The sequence below is a fragment of the Pteropus medius genome, unplaced genomic scaffold, assembly GCF_902729225.1.
Source record: "Pteropus medius unplaced genomic scaffold, Ma_sr-lr_union100, whole genome shotgun sequence".
Lineage (NCBI taxonomy): Eukaryota > Metazoa > Chordata > Mammalia > Chiroptera > Pteropodidae > Pteropus > Pteropus medius.
Window position 1 is genome coordinate 218,795 of NW_024343105.1, and position 16,550 is coordinate 235,344.

At 46.4% G+C, this 16,550-nt stretch overlaps 1 protein-coding gene across 4 annotated transcripts in view; it reads right to left on the minus strand.

Moving 5' to 3' along the window:
• Nucleotides 1-505: 505 nt before the first annotated feature.
• NPAS2 (neuronal PAS domain protein 2) overlaps nucleotides 506-16,550 on the minus strand; it is a 135,126-nt gene continuing 119,081 nt past the window's right edge. Inside the window, exons 15-21 of one of the 4 annotated variants that reach the window (XM_039867087.1) lie at nucleotides 16,172-16,261; nucleotides 13,407-13,553; nucleotides 7,983-8,174; nucleotides 6,399-6,586; nucleotides 5,989-6,081; nucleotides 3,270-3,447; nucleotides 506-1,874 (exon numbers count right to left, since the gene is read on the minus strand). In XM_039867087.1, the coding sequence (XP_039723021.1) occupies nucleotides 1,704-1,874; nucleotides 3,270-3,447; nucleotides 5,989-6,081; nucleotides 6,399-6,586; nucleotides 7,983-8,174; nucleotides 13,407-13,553; nucleotides 16,172-16,261 (1,059 nt within the window). In that variant the 3' untranslated portion in view covers nucleotides 506-1,703. The remainder of the gene's footprint in view (nucleotides 1,875-3,269; nucleotides 3,448-5,988; nucleotides 6,082-6,398; nucleotides 6,587-7,982; nucleotides 8,175-13,406; nucleotides 13,554-16,171; nucleotides 16,262-16,550) is intronic. The other 3 variants (XM_039867090.1, XM_039867088.1, XM_039867089.1) reach the window with 3 other exon arrangements.

A 16,550-nucleotide genomic window follows, 5' to 3' on the forward strand; every position in this document is an offset into this window, starting at 1 on the left:
TGCTCTACCTGCCCGTCACATGATGTGCGTACATCTCATGCGTACACATGCATACAAACCCTGTGTGCATCACCGATATCTGTTAGCAGTCAGAGCCCGTGGAACTCAGCCCAGGTGAGCTGAGTTATAGGCTATAACTTCTCTGGTGAGGAATGCTTTCGTTACTGCCACAGATTACCTGTAAGGTCAACATGTTTCCATGAACTTTTTCTGCTTTTGTTTGTTTTGCTGTCATTTCTACAGCGAGCCATTGTTTTTCTCTGGCATGACCTAGGATCTAAAGATCAGGAACCTGATGGCCTGACATACATATTGCAGCTGAGAAAACATAACATTATTACCCGGCTTCCTTACAGCTTTCTTCCACCATTTCCACATATTTGACTGTCCTTAGAAACATCTTGAAATTAAAAATATACACGTGTGTATGTATATGTATATACATATATATATATGAACTGATGAAAAGATGTATGCATGCATATATAACCAGGCACAGAAACTATTTCCAGAGGAAATTGTACAAATCTGTTAATTTATTACAAAATGTCCACTCACAGAAAAACACAGGAAAACTTTTATACTTTTATATTTGGGAAAGGAACTGGTGTCTCAGATACAAAATAATTTACACATAATCCATACAATTTTATTTTATATAGAAATAGGTCATTATTACAACAGCTGTACATTTCACTACACTTTGTCTTATAATTACATAAAATCTTTTCTTTAGAAACATCTCAACATAACAAAACATACAAAAAAAAAAAAAGCAAAGTGCATTTCGAAATGGAAATCCAATCCCAGGTCTTATCGTGGAAGGAAGTTCTGTAGGAACGTGGAGCATTCTCCCTCACAGGCCCAGCACAGGTGTGGGTTCCTCAGGGCCTGCCTGGCTTGTGAAACCTCTCCCTTCACAGCCCTGGGGAATCTCAAGATTCTGGAAGGTCAGCTGCATGATTGTGCTTTGCTCAGAGTCTGCCTTGTAGTTGCAATCAATGAAGTAAACAGGAAACAGTCCAGTGTTATATTTAGGGAGTGTGGGGCAGGGGTGGGGGGGAATCACCAGCATGGGGTGGGTCAAAAACCCTCATTTCATTAGGGGTTAGGAGGGAGGGTGTGGGCCAGCTTTGCTCTCTGACTGGTAGGCTGTTGTTATTACTGTGGTCTCCAAATTGAGTCATGAGATCTTGTTTTTTTTTAAAGTTGAAAGTGCCTAAGTTATCTCTGCTGTGCAGCTGTGCAAATTAAAATAAAAACAACCATTTAAAAATAATGAAAAATAAGCTCTTTATTCTCTCAACAGATCTCTGACTCAGTGCTTCTGGAATGCAAAAGAAAGAGGACTGAGAGAGTGAAGGCCAGCTAGCATGTATGGACGGGCCACCACCAGGTAGAGTGACCAGTGCACTCTCGGGAGGATGCAGCAAGATGCGCCATCTGATAAGGTAAACTGAGTCATGACGTCCAAGTATGGCTGTAGAGTGTGCCCAAGGAGCACAATGGCAAAGGACACGCATGCGGCCAGGGTGGCTGATCACTCTCACGTGCCAGCCGCTACTCTCCGGAGATGGTTACCATCCAGGAGATCTGAAATGTACGCAGTGTGCACAAACGCCAAGGGTTTAGTTCAAACTCCTCTCCCCCTTCATCCGTCCATTGGTTAAAGCTGATTGGGACCCAACCTTGGTGCCCGGGCACTACCGGGGCGGCTGCTGGAGGCCTGAGGACTCAGACAGGCTGCTGACCCTGCGAGATGGGCGTGGGGGCTGGGGCTGCGGGGCAAAGCGCAGGGTTCCTGGCTGCTGCGAGTAGGTGGACAGAAGTAGTGAGTCCTGCTCCTCGCTGTGCAAAGAGGTTGGCACCTGTACCTGAAAAGAAAAGGAAAGGGCTCCAGTGGTGGTTCTGGAATTCCACAACTCAGCTGCAGTGGAGATGGGGTCAGACCACAGGACTCGCCTCCGCGGAGGGGGTCTCGTGGTGAGGGCTCAGGCAGGACCCTGGGGGGAGGGTGCACGGGGGAGAATGGGATCTGAGGTTCTGCCAGACAGGGGTGACTTCTGAAGCCAAGCTCCCCACCAGCATGAGGGGTCCTTCTGGCCTAGTGGGCCTGGGGGTAATGGTATACTAGGCACACATGTACACATGTAGCTTGTGTGTGTTCGGGTGTTGGGAGCTGAGACCACATACAGATAATAGGCAGGGTAGGACCCAAACACACATGCAATCTGCATACTCTCCCTGGTTCTGTAACTCCTTTCACCCACCGCAACCACCAGCGTCTACCAGGAGACATCCTGATTTGAAGCTCAGAAACATCAGCTGGCCAAACCTCAACCTTGGAGCCTTCGGGCTCATCTCTCACTATTCCTGTCCATGAAATTGCTCCCTCCAAGGGACCCAGTCCACCCTGTTTCTGAAGCTGCCCAGGCTGTCTCTCTTGCTGGGATCCTGTCCCTTCACCCCTCTCAGCCACCCACACTTTGATATTTCCCAAACATCAGTCCCCATCCCAAATCATGGCTGCAGCTGTGACCTGCAAGCTGACAAGTATGCAAAGCTGACTCTGGAATTGCCTCCCACCATGCCTGGGGCCAGAAACATTTGAAAAGCACACCACACATGGTTTAGCAGGTTTAATTAAATTAGCTTCTAGACCTTCGAGCATGACTCTTTTCACCTCTACCCCACTGTCTTTAAAATGTGTCACTGCACACTCTCCTATGGCTTTGAAGTTGCCCAGGCAGGGTGAAGGGGAAGCCAGTGTACTTAGCACTTGTTTTAAGTAATAAGTGGCCACATTTACATGTGCCTCACATTTTCCTGAAAAGCCCCAGCCTCATGCAACATACTTGTATCTGTAAAGAAGTCTGATGAATCTTTAACTAAACATGATTTAATTTTATATTCGTATAAGACTTGGTATATAAACACACTAATGGGTCCAACAAACACAGTTATCAGTGTCTGATTTTTGCTTTAAAAATACGGACACCATAATAATAACCTTTTAAAAGTGGACCTTTTTAACACATAACCACCTGAGGCATAATAGCTGATGCTAAATTTCTCACACTATATATGTTTATAACCTTTGAGCATTGTGAACTTCAGAAACTATCGAGATTCAAATACAAATCTGCCGGGGGTTTATTTTGGTCCTGAAGACCAGAATCATCTGAAAAGCAAGCGGGGCGAGATGCCTGTCAGGCCTGGGCTGGGAGCTGGGCCCTGTCTCCCAGGCTCCTGGATCAGCGGGCACCCACCTGCAGGAAGTGCTGCTGTGGCTGCTGCTGGGCCTGTGTGGGCTGCAGAGGCACCGGCTGGGAGCTGGGGAAGGTGGAGTGCAGCACTGCCTGTCCCATCAGCAGGACGGGGGTTGAGGCGCTGCTGCTGGTACTGTGCATGTCTGCATTCAGAAACACGGCCTGGCTCTGTGGATACCTGTTTGGTTTCATGTGGGAAAGAGACAACAGACTTTTAAGAAAGAGGTATGACACCAACAGCATGGACAATAGTGGAAAAGTAGACAAATTAGATCTCATCAAAATGAAAAATGTTCATGCCTCAAAGGACACTCTCCATAAAGTGAAAAGGCCACCTAGGAAAAATATTTGCAAATCATTTAGCTAATAAAGGATCGACATCCAGAATATGGAGAGCACAACTCAACAACAACAAACAACTCGATTAAAAAATGGGCAGAGGGCTTGGATGGACATTTCTTTAAAGAACAGATTCAACTGTCTAACAAGCACTTGGACAGATGCTCGACATCACTAGTTATTAGGGAAAAGCAAAGCAAAACCACAGAGACCCCTCCATATGATGGCTATCATAAAAAAAAAAAATAACCAAGTGTTGACAAGGATGTGGAAAAATTGGAACACTGCTTGTGGGAATGTAAAATGGTACAGCCGCTATGGAAAACAGTATAGAGGTTCCTCAGAGAATTAACCATAGAATTACCCTATGACCCAGCAATCCCATTGTTGGGTATATGCCCAAAAGAAGTGAAAGCAGGGACTCAAACAGATATTTGTACAGCCATGATCATAGTAGCAGCATTGTTCACAATAGCCAACAACTCAAGTGTCCATTAATAGATGAATGGATAAACAAAATGTGGCCTATACAGACAACAGGATATTATTATTCAGCCTTAAAAAGGAAGGGAATTCTGGCATACGCTATGGCATGGATGAACCTTGAGGCCATTAAACTGAGTGAAATAAGGCAGTCACAAGAGGACATATACTGTAGGATTCCACTTATATGAGGTCCCTAGAGTGGTCAGATCCACAGAGACAGAAAGTAGAATAGTGACTGCCAGGGGCTGGGGAAAAGGAGCTGGAGAGTTAGTGTGAAATGGGAACAGGGCTTCCATTTGGGAGGATGAAATAGTTCTGGAGATGGATGGTGGTGATGGTGGCACGACACTGTGGATGTATTTAATACCCCTAGACTATACACTTAAAAATGGCTAAAATGATACATTTTGTGTGTGTGTGTGTGTCTGTGTGTGTGTGTGTGTGTGTGTGTGTGTTCTACCACAATAAAAAATAATAATAAAGTTAGAGGTGTTGACAACAAGCCATTAAGAAGGAGCAGAGGAAGCCCATTTAGGAAAGCTCCCGGGGAGCAGAGACTGGGAACAGATGCTTAAAGACGCTGGACAGAAGTCCGTTTTGCATTATATTTTTAAAAATGTTATTTCCCTGTATGAGATCATTTGCAATAGGCATTGGGGGTTCCTAACTTCTCTTGAAGAGGCCTCTGTGTGTGTGTGGGAGACAGACCTAGACACACCCTAGAAGATGGAGTGTTAGGTCACGTCTGGAAGAGGTGGTAGAGGGAGATGGGGAGGGTATAAATTATTGGGTTAACTGAAAATGGCAGTCAGGAGTTCCAAGAAGAAAGAGTTTCCATTTTTACCTAGCTCACTGCATTTTAAGCATCTCTGGAAAGCAATGCAACAAGATTCTTTGTTTCCACTCACTTAGGTCACTTAGGAAGAACAGGCAAAATCCCAAAACAAACCCAAAACACCCCTGCCTTATTGCGAGCATTGCTGGAGAATTTTAAGGCGGCTTCCCACAGCACACACCTGCCCCCACCTGCTCCCATCACAGGGTTTTTATCGGGACAAAATGAAACGATGTAAGTACAGACCCCTGACCCTGAGAAATGCTCAGGAACCGTCTGCTGTTACTATTATTACTGGCTGAGCGAAGACATAAGAGGAAGGACTTCTGGGGACAGTCTCTGTGGATGGCTGCAAGGCCTCTGCATGAGGGCATGCTAGGCCTACGTAGCTAGCGCTGTCCCAGTGAACTTCCGACACAATTTAAGCCAGTGTTTACACGTCTGTGAGATAGCTTTATTTCTGCTTCATTTCAAAGGCCTAGAAACTGTTTTCCAGCAGCTTTTCAAGTGTTTGCGGCTTTGTCTCCAAGAACCTCTGTCTCTGGAACTAAGCACCTGAGCAAAGCTGCCTCTGGTCTTGGGGTTTCTCCCAGGGAAAGGAGAAATGAGGTTGTGTGTGTAGGAGGCCAAGGGCCCATGTTCGCAGGGTTTCACAGTTCTAGAACCACAGAGCAGGCAGAGCACGCTTGTGGAATTTGCCAGCATCTGCTGGTCAGCTGGACCAGTTGCAGGCTACATGTTTACCCGGGAGACTGCCAAGGGTGAAGGCGTTTAGAACTGTAAATCCAGCTGAAGATGATGCCAAACTGGGGATATAATTAATTGTTTCGTTTAGGTCCAGTTCTAAGCATAGAACACCGACACAAAGTTTTATCTGCTCAAATGTGAGACCGTGGAAGGAAAGCTACAGGAGGAGCCTTTCAAAGGCTCTGGGCTCACTTTGACCCTGTCCTCGGTGGAGACTCATGGGGTACGCAGCTGGTCTAGGCACACGAAGCCCTGCCAGCCTGAGATACTCAGTACAGCCCGCGGCCTCTTTCCTCCGCTCGGTCCACCTACTTGGCTTGTCGTCCAGTCCTGCCGACCTCGGATGGCTGCCTCGTGTCACAGGACCCAGGCATCATGGGCTGGATGGGCTGGCTCAGCAATAGCCTTTGAGCGGAGGAAGAAACAAATGGGAAACTGATCAGCACCTAAACTGTAGACTCGCTGGCTGATAGCAAAACTTGCCCAGCCTGGCTGGACTCGTTCTGTCTGACGGAATCCCTACTCCGCCTGCTCTGTTCTCAGAGGACAGTGAACACAGCGGGTCTAGACATCAAGACCCCAGCCCTCTGTTGCCTCTGCATTAGCTGAGATCAGTTTCGGAGGCCCTGGACTCTGCCTCCATCGACAGCATAAAGGAGAACAGAAATGAATCGTCTCAAATGACCCCTCAGTTATCTTCCAAACAAGGACAGTCTCAGTACCTGAGCTGCCGATCATGGCTGAAGTCGGGGCTGGGATGGCACTGGCTGGCGTCCTGGGAGGCAGAGGCTGGTGTGGTCAGGCTCAGAGCTGGTGGGAGCACAGCTGTGGGGCCGCTGAACTGGGGCGCCAAGCTGCCCACCAAGTGGCCGCTTCCCTGTATCTGTGAGCTTCTCATCGGCTTGGGACCCTGTTGCATCATTTTTATGAGAAAGGTGAAATTTAGGGTCACTGCAGGTGTCATCTCTCCAGGAACTCCCTCCCCAGCATCTTTTGCCTCTGCCCTCGGCCTTTTGTCTAACTCAGGACCTATTATTTATTGAATCCTTTTACTCCTGTGACTGTCTTCTCCATTGGATTGTAAGCACCTCAAGGAGTTTTGAATCCTGGGGCCCAGGACAGTGCCAGGCCTTCAGCAGGCAAGCCAGACATGCGTTGAACCAGACAACTCAATTTTTTTGCTTTACAAATTCCATGCAGGGACCCCAGGCCTCCCCCTGCTGCAGAGCTTTTGCACTGGCCAGCCCCCTCTAAATAATGCTCTTTCTCCTGATCCAGATGCACCTCATCCTCTCATCCCCTCAGGCCTATCCTCAAGTATTACCTTCTCAGTGAGGCCTCCTCTGGCTACCTAGTTAAAACTCCAACCCACTCCCCACCATCACCAGCTTCCCTGCATCACCACTTATCAGACTGAGATTTTCACTTATTTGTATCCCTCTCCCCACTGGAACCAAAGAGTCCATTTTTTCTTTTCTTTTTGTTCACCACTGTCCCTCAGTGCCTAAAACTTAGTGCCTGGCACACCGTGAGTGTTCAATAAATATTTGTTAAGTGAAATAATAAATAAATGAGAGAATGAGCTTGAGTTTGCTTTTGGGTTTTCTACTGTTTCACTGACTTTCCATTCCTATTTTGGCACCATAGGGTTTTACTTCTCAGAGCATCTATGAAATCTTTTAATATCAGATAGTATCAATCCTGACTATTTTTTTCTTTTACAAAGTTTTCTTGACTATTCTCAGCCATTAAATTTTCTGTTGACCTTTAGAACCAAAAAGCTGCATTTTAAAGTAAAATTCTTAAATCTGGGTGAAGATAGACTAAACTCTCTCATACATGTACTTCTCCACATTTTATTGTACGTTATCTGTTTATGTTCCTTGAGCCCCCAACAGACTAGAAGCTCCTTGAGATCAAGGTCAACTTTTATTCATCTTTGTCCCCCTGGGGCTGGCAAACCGCAGGAGCTTGGGGGGAGTTCACCGGGTCCCCAAGTCCAGGTGCAAACACAGAAGGCTGAGGAGAAGCTGTATCATGTGACCTTCTAGAAGCAGGGGTTCTGCACTTCTTAATTCCATTCGACTCTAGTGCCTGTCAGATGGCAAGGTCACTGGTAGCTTTTAGTAAGTGGTAATGGCTGAAAGGGAAGGGCTTGGCAGGGAATCTGAGGGACCAGGAGGAGCATGAAGGCCCTAGGGAAAGGGACAATAAACGGAAGCAGATAGCCTGTGTTCTCACACTTACAATGGCTAAAACCTGGAGTAGATGATGGGGACTGAGGACACATGCATGAGGACAATTACCTGGGTTGATATCACACTCGATTCTCTGAGCAGGTGCTGGTTTGTGCCCTGGGCAGAGGCCATCTGTCCCGGAAGCTGAGGGCTGGCAGCGAGTGGGGACTGGGTCCCTGGGGCTGACCTCTGTGGGAGCTGAGCGTCGGGCTGCTGGGCACTGCCGAAGCTCAGGGATACAGCTGGCTGCTGCAGAAACATCTAGAAGGACAACAGGAATGCCTTCACAGGCCTGCACTTGTATTCTCTGACCACGGTAAGAGGTTAGCTTTCATGCTCTCTCTGACCTGCCTGGGAAGGTCATTCACTCAACACGGAGACACTGAGGGCCTGTGCTGTCATGAGCACAGGGCGAGGCCCTGGACATGGAACGATGGGCCAGAGAGACACTGCCCTTGCCCTCAAGGATACAGTGTAGTGATGAAGGCCTAACAGTGTCAGGACACCTAGATCCAGATGGTTGGTTGATGACTTCTGCTTGCATAGAGTCTAGGCTGGCTTATCAGTTCCTTACTAGAAGGGAGAAATATCTTGTGAATGGAATGAATGATGCAGTAATGGAGGCAGAGAGTTGGCTAACCTGTGGCATGGGTCACGTCATCTTGGCAGAAGGCCTGGGCTGTGCCCAGCCTTGAATCTCTAACCTGTGGCATGGGTCACATTGTCCTGGCAGAAGAACAGGGCTGTGCCTAGCCTTGAATCTCTGACCAGTGATCAGGGTCTATACCCATATTGTGGATTGGTGCCTTAAACTCAATGCTCCCAGCGAGGATGTCTCCCATGAAGGAGGTGACTGCACCCCTAGGAAGGCAAATGAGCAGAGAGATGATGACATAACATCAAGTCCATGTACTTTGAAAATCTTGGTTATGGATAAGCTTTATAATCATTGCAATAATCCCTACACACTGTTATCCAAGAGGGTCATGTTTAAGAGGTGGTACTGTGTTAGCCTGGTGATTTTCCTGTGAAGGGTTAGGAGAATTTGATCAAGTTGGTAAAGAGTGCTGAAATCTTGTGAGAACTTCGATCTGTCTCATTCATAAGTTTGGTGTATGATTTAAAAGAATTGGTTGGGTGCTTACAAAGATTTTACTTCTTAGAGTTTATAAGCCTGCCTTGTTGGGTATGTGAAATGTTTGAAAGATCTAGATGTATTAACTGTGTAAATTAATGGCTTTGGTAGATAATGCTGATTATTTACAATTGGTTAAATAAATTGTATTTAACAGAAACTGATTTAACATAAATAAAAAGAAGTAAAAGCATTACTACTTTTAGACCAAATTAGTAGATTCGTAAATAAAATATGATCTGTAAGTTGACTCTAAAGGCTTAACAACGTCGATAGTCCTAATAATAATTTAAACTTAAGAACTGTGTCTAGCTCTTTTACAAAAGCCTCCCTTCAGCATTAAAAACATTAACTGGTGTTCCCTTATGCACATAAAGTAGAAACGTCAGCTGATGTTATCTGTACCCTGATTCTTGACACAGTGCTCCACTCCATTTTAGGCCCCTAGCTTTGGGTGCTTTGGGGGGACTCTTTTCCTCCCAGCATCCAGAGTTTGACTCCCAATTCTTGCACTTAGTGCAGTGCAGCCTCATCCCCAGTGCAGAGCCCAGAAGCTGACACTGGCTGAGCGGTTTTGGGGGCGCGGATATAGAACCACTCTAGGCAGATGCCTGCAGGAGCACTTAAGGACCAGGAAGTTAAAGCGTCTGGTTCAGAGGCGGGGTCAGCGGGTGGCCAAGCCGGACAGGGCCCCACCTACTGCCCTTTCCACCACACCACCTGATCGCCCTACTTTCTCATCAGGTCCCCAGCTCCAGCAGAGGAGCCTGCAGTTTGGAATGAGGGTTTTTAGTTGCTTTTGAAGTTGAGAAGAATTTTCTGGTGTCATCATCTCAGATTCAGTACCATTCAGGATAAATCCAGTCTGAGGATTCATGCTTTGTGTGATCCCAGTTACCCACTGTAATATGGCTTGTCTATAGCACAGAGAGTAACACTTCAGCCCTTCAGCAAAATCCCATCACTCACATTCGATAATGTACATTTTTTTGGTAGGATACAATTTACCTTATGATTAGTTCAAATAAATGTGCTCTTTATTTATGACAGGCAGCATAATCTTGCTTAAATCAGGCATACCTTAGTTCAAATTCCAACCCTATCTTACACTAGCAGTATGACCTTGGGTGATTCTCATAACTTTTCAAAGCCTTAGTTTCCTCATTAATAAAACAGTGACACTAACAACATCTACTTCATAAAGGATGAAATGAGAATTATGCTAAGACACAGTAAGTATTAAATAAATGTTAGGTAATAATGATATTTAAAATGAAAAAAGGAGCATTTTGCTCCTTTGCCTAAAACTTTGGGCATATAAAAACTAAGAAGTAAATGAATGGAATAAATAAATGAATGAATAAACAAATAAATGAAGCTTTTACTCAAAGGAAGAAGGACAACTGCTTCTGCTTGCATTACATCAGAGACTCCTTGGTCTGCTCCTCCATCCCACTAATATGTGGTCTCTGAGGATAGAACCCCCACGCTGTTTATCTCTGTATCCCCACAGTGCCTCACCAAGTGCTTGGTACATAATGGGTGTCTGCTGGGTGGGTGGGTAGATAGATGGATGAATGGATGGGGAAGGGAGGGAGAGAGAGTGGGGGAGAGGGAGGGAGGAAGGGACGGATCGATGGATGGATGGATGGATAGAAAGATAAATGGATGGTTGGATGGATGGGAGGCTAGATAGGTGGGTAGGTGGATAGATAGAAGGAAGGAAGAACAATGGATAGATAGATGAATGGAAGAAAGAAAGGAAGAAAGAGAGAGAGGAAGGAAGGGAGTGAGGGAGAGAGGGAGGGAGGACAAATCTAGTTAACATATCATTTGCCATTGCTACAGGTGTCCTTCCAGGCATTTCTTTGACTAGCCAGCAGAGGGCACACATGTTCTCAAAAAGAAAGTGAGACGCAGCCTCCCTGGGACTGCCGGGGGTGACAGAGTCTTTCCCTAGAACAGGCATCCCAGGTGGCATCCTTTATGACTATATCTAGGTGCCAGCACCAACACTCTAGAGGAGCTCTCCCTCATAACTCAGTCTTTTTTTTAAATCACACTTAGCAAGCATCACAGTTACACAGTCTCAGTGAAAGCTTTGAGCCAATGAGTAAAGTACGAAAGCCCACTGAGTTTGGAAAAAGGACTCTGTGGGGGGCCACCCTGGTTTGCTGCTGTACACGGCCATGCCTACTTTATGGACAACAAAGCGGAATTTTGTGGCTTAAGAGGAGGATTTCTTAAAAGAGCTCCAGGGTCAATGTGATAGAAAGCATGAGAAAAACAGTTCCCTGATTCAAGTGACAAAAGTTATCAGAGAAAAAAATATACTTGTAATTTTCAAGAACGAACCAATCGTATACTCACATGTGACTTGTCATTTTTCTTATCTGCTTACTTCTGTAAATACTATCACAGACCGTTTTAGAAGTATACAAAATAGAGACATTGTCTAATGAAAACTGCTGTACCATCATTAGACTTCAATGTTTAGTTATCAACATTTTGTCACTCTTGTTTAATCTATCCACCACATTTTTGCGGGGAGGAGTACAGTAATTTTTACTTGTTTTTCCTTACGATTAAGTCATATAGTTTTTCTTTTTTAAAGAAAAAACAAATATGTTTTGGTTAAGCATTTTGGAACATATTTCTTTAAATCTTTAAACTTGCAAAATACAAGAAGACAGACTTCTGGAGGAAATGTTCTCTGGTTCGACTATCTGTGGATTTCCATGTTCTCTGGAAAATTCCACTGCAAAGATAAGGCTGCAGGAATGAAAACAGGGAAGGGACAACTAGAGATGGTCTAAGGGCTTTATTTTCACATTTCCTTTACAGCCCCAGGTGCTCGTGTACTTTGCACAAAATACACTGGACATGAGGAAGAAAAAGAATAATTCTTCATAACAAGGAGGGAAAGACATAACGTTGTGTTGCCTATTATTTTAGAATTCAGCTCAGTGTTGAAAAGGCAGGAAATAGAAAAATCTGGGCTCCAAGGAGGATGTTCATACGCCTACCCTGCTTTTAGCAGTTTCTGGCTCTATTTTCCCTTTCCTGTTAGTGAAAAAGTTCCATTCACATAATAGAGAGTCAGGCAAGTTCTACCAATTGAACTCTGTAAGAAAAAGATTAGAGCTGGGGAAGAATAAATAAAAGGGACTTTGACACTTCAGTGATTCCATTTTTCATGTGAAAGGTTCAGTCTTCTCCCTCATCAGTTCTGGGGTGGGGGGGGTTCCTTGAAGAGGTACAGGTAAAGGAGAGCCGCAGGTCTCTGGGGACGGCCATGGCTTTCTTAGCAAAGCCTGCGGGCCTGGGTGACAGTGGATGGGAGGCACAAGTCCTTGCTAAGTTCCAGCCACTGAGGAGCCAGCACCTCTGGGGAGCCCAGGGACACAGCATGGCCTGCTCCAGTAACCATCATGCATTAATCTCAGCGTGACTTCTCAGGATGCTGTGCCCATACAGGGCCTGCCCATCGAGGGTGTCACTGCATTCCCAATGTGGCCAGTGGGGTCGGGGGTGGGGAGCGCTGTAGCTATTTTCTCCCAGGGTCTCTTCTGCTTCCTTCTGCCTCTCCTAAGTGGGTGCAAAGGCTTACAGCTCTCGGGACAGACTCTCAAGTTAGCCAGAATTACAACTCCAGTTAAAGGCTTGGTCAAAAGAATGTACTTTGGAAGAAAAACATTCCTGGACTGACAAAAGTGACTTGTGGTAAAAATAATTTATCCTTGAAAGAGATTCAATATATAAAGATTTCCTCTAAGACAAAACTCTCAAAAGGGATTCAAAGCAGTGACAACTGAGGGGTCATAGTTAAAATTTGCTGCTGTCAAGGCATTGACATGCCACAAATGGGTTGGCCTGGAGGTGCCAGCGTGCTGCCCTCCAGTCCCCAGCTCCCGCGGCTGTCTCCATCAGGGCACAGATGTCATCAATTGCCATATCTCCTCGAGCTGTTAGGAAAGCAGCATTACACAGAGGCTGAAGCTCATAACCCACAGGATGGAGGCTGGCATCAGGGCAAGGCGGTACACCACCACCAAACCCATGACTGAAAATGCAGGTGAGGCGGCAGACACATGCCTGACAAGAGAGGGGAGAGTGAAGAGGATGCCATACAAACTCCACATCTGGCCTGGATTTGGGGAGGGAAGAGGTGGCATTAATTCCCTGTGCTTCTCCTGTGGCTATTTCAGTGTGCTTTGTACGCAGGGTTCTCTCAGGCAGTACAGAGGTACTGGGGAGCCCTGCGGCCTCCCTGACACATGAGTGGAGACATAGCATGGAGCAGGGGGTTGGGACATGGACAGGTCTCGTGGGACCACCAGCCCAGACAGGGGCCTCACCTGGATGCTGGAGTCCTGGACCAGGCAGAGCTGCTCCTGGATCTTGTGGAGTTCCTCCTGCTGCCACCGGATGTTGGCCTGCAGGATGCGCGTCCGCTGCTCCAGCTGGTCTTTGATGGTCTGGAACATGCTGAATTGTGGTGGGAACTTCCAAGTGGAGTCAGAAAACACAACCAGATCAAAGACTGGGCCCCACCTCACAGACACATGTTCTGTTGTTCTGAGTGGCCCTACCCACTTTCGCCTCTATCCTTTCTCCACCTTTTCGGTTTCCCTAAGGAGTGACCCACAGCCCGGAGTTGGGCAGTGAGCAGGGGCTATGGATAGGGCTAGGTGTCCCCAGGGTCCCCCCAATCACCCACACCCTGAGCTTTTCTCAGGCCCACCAGAATCCATGGTCCTAATTTATTACGCTGTAGTCTGGAAGGAGCACGGAATCGCAACTTGTTTTTGTAAGCAAGGCTTACAAACGGCGTCAGAGGAACAAATGGTTTGGAGAGGACTGTCAAAAGCAGGGCATCAGAGACCCACCCCTCCTTCCCACTTTTTCCCCCTTTCATCCAGAACATGACAAATGGCATGTGACAGCTTCACAGGCAATTTGGGGTCCTATCATTATCTCAGATCTGATCCTGGAGAGCAGGGCTCTTCTGGAACACTTCCCAGATGAGCTCGGAGTTGACAATATATTTCTTGGGAGCCCTGCTCTCCAAGCTGTCCATGGAGACCTGGTCACTCTCCCTCCCCTCTCCCAGTCTCACTTGCTGGCTGTGCACTCCTTAGAAATCTGTGCAAAAAAAGAATTAAGGAGAAAAACAATACAACCACCTAACATTTACCCTGAGGGGAACACTGGTGGAGGGTGACCTTATAGGAGGGACACTGGTATCTGCTTTGCCAAGAGGCTGTCTCCCCTTTCTTTCACCTCTGATTCCCTTTCTGGGACAAAGGGCTGGCTTTAGAAAACCTTGCAGGTCATCTCTGCACGTCACCACCCATCCACACTGACACAAGGGACTCTCCTGAGAGGAAATGGGTGGACGGGAGGGACCATTGGGTAGGGGTGGACACCTATGCAAAACCATACTGTATCACAGATGCATTCATCAGAATGTGAGTTATGCAAACACTTAGCTGGGATTTTGAAAGAACATTCGATTGAGAAAGAAAACCAGCTAGATCAGACACTTAATTTAAAAAACAAAACCGAAAGACTTCTGTGGTGAGTTCTACAAAATCAAAACACATTCAGGGGTACTTTCTGCCTGCCGTGTCTAGGGGACACTCTACACTGAGAGGGCTGGGAAGTTCTGGGCAGCCAGTACTGTTCTTCGTAAGAGTTAGGTACTTCCAGTGTGATTCTAATTTTCTCGAGGCATCCAAGATGCCCAAGCATTACATTCATGATCATGGCTTTTTTGATTAAAAAAAGAAAAAAAAGATCTCTAACTTTAGAGACATTTTAGAAACACAGCATGAAGCGAAACCACCAGAATGCTGACAACCGATTCTCAGATTTTGGATTTTATTTTCCCCTTCTCCTGACAAGGTGCTACAGTGATAACACCTGTGGTGGGAGGCGGGGGGTGGGGGGGGCGGCTTGGGGGGAGAGAAAGCTCATTCCTTTACATGAAGGACAGTCTGACTTGAAAGGTCCTCATTATGTAAGAATGTCTTAACGAATATGTTATTATTAAGTAGAATATGCCTAACAGAGTAAGAACTCTTACTATTAAAATTAGAATCCCAGAAAGGCCTTACCCACACCATTACATATTATAAAACAAAGAAATCCTTTACTATGCAAGACCCAGACATTAAAGGAATTCTCATTTCGCGTGCCCATGGATTGAAAAGTTACTAATTTTATACCAAATGTGCCTGGAAGTTTGACCATAAAAACAGTTCTTTTTTTTTCTAATGAAGATGAATATGGAGTATTTTAATTAGTTGACATCCTTCCTCAATCCTACCTCTGGGGAAAAGCATGCGTTAGCACATGTCTTTCTTATTTTCCTCGTCCCTGCTAGACCTCCGCTTTGCCATCTGGCAACCTCCTACCCACACTTCCAAGCCCAGCTCAGGTGTCACCTCCTCCAGGAAGCCACATCGGACTACCCCAGGCAGACTATTTTCTTACTGGTTCTATAAAAACACATACCCTGTCATGGTGGTTTCTCTGTTTATATGCCTAACTCTATTTAAACTCTGAGTATGAAAAAACAAGAGCTGTGTTACAAGCATCTCTGTGTCCTCCATGCTTGTGCACTGACCAACCCAGATAATAACTCACTGCATGCTGCTGAAACAAGGAAGGAATTACTCAGCAAAGCAGTGATCCTTTTTTTAAAATGTGATATTTATAGTACTGGATTCATAGCTTTTAGATCCTTTTAGCATCTTCCTATGACATTTGGCCTAATATCATGGCCAATTTGGAGTCATAAAAAATAAGAGGAACATGGAAAAGTGGCAGAGAGATGAACAAAGGTTAAGATTGAGGAACAGACACTAGTGAAAAGAGCAGGGAGAATGTCTCTAGAGAAGACGGAATGGCAAAGCAAACATGTGCAGAAACAAAGCCCGTAGGTCAGCGTGTCCCACCTACACGTTGGGAGAAATATTCCCTATTTTGGGGCCCTGGTTTGGTACCTAAGTGCATGACACACGTAGGCACCAATGCACCCACATGCTCAAGAGGCCACCATTCATTGTGTATTGGGGAGGATCTACTGCCAGGTACCCCTTCCCCCAGCCCAACTCACCTGCGCCATGGGGGCAGGCGGGCTCTGCAGAACTGTCTGAGGCAGGAGCTGTTGTGCGAGGTCACAGGAGGACTGGGCAGACAGGGGAGCCTGGGGGAGGGAGGGGCTCTGTGAGCAGACACTGCTTCTGGACTGTCACAGAGGTGTGGGCGTGCTGTCACTCAGCTGGTTTTCTGGCTTAAAGGAAGCCCTTCTATTCCAGAGTGAAGAGCTTACATCTAGAGGGTACAAGCGTGTGTTCCCTGGGCAAAGGTGGGGTAGCAGGCTGGTGCAAGGTGCAGGTGGTTCTTGAGCAAGGTCCCGGGTCACTCGGGGGGTGTTGCCACGGTGTGCTCTACAGAGCCGCTGCTACCTATAGGAGCTTAGCGGCTCCAAGTGA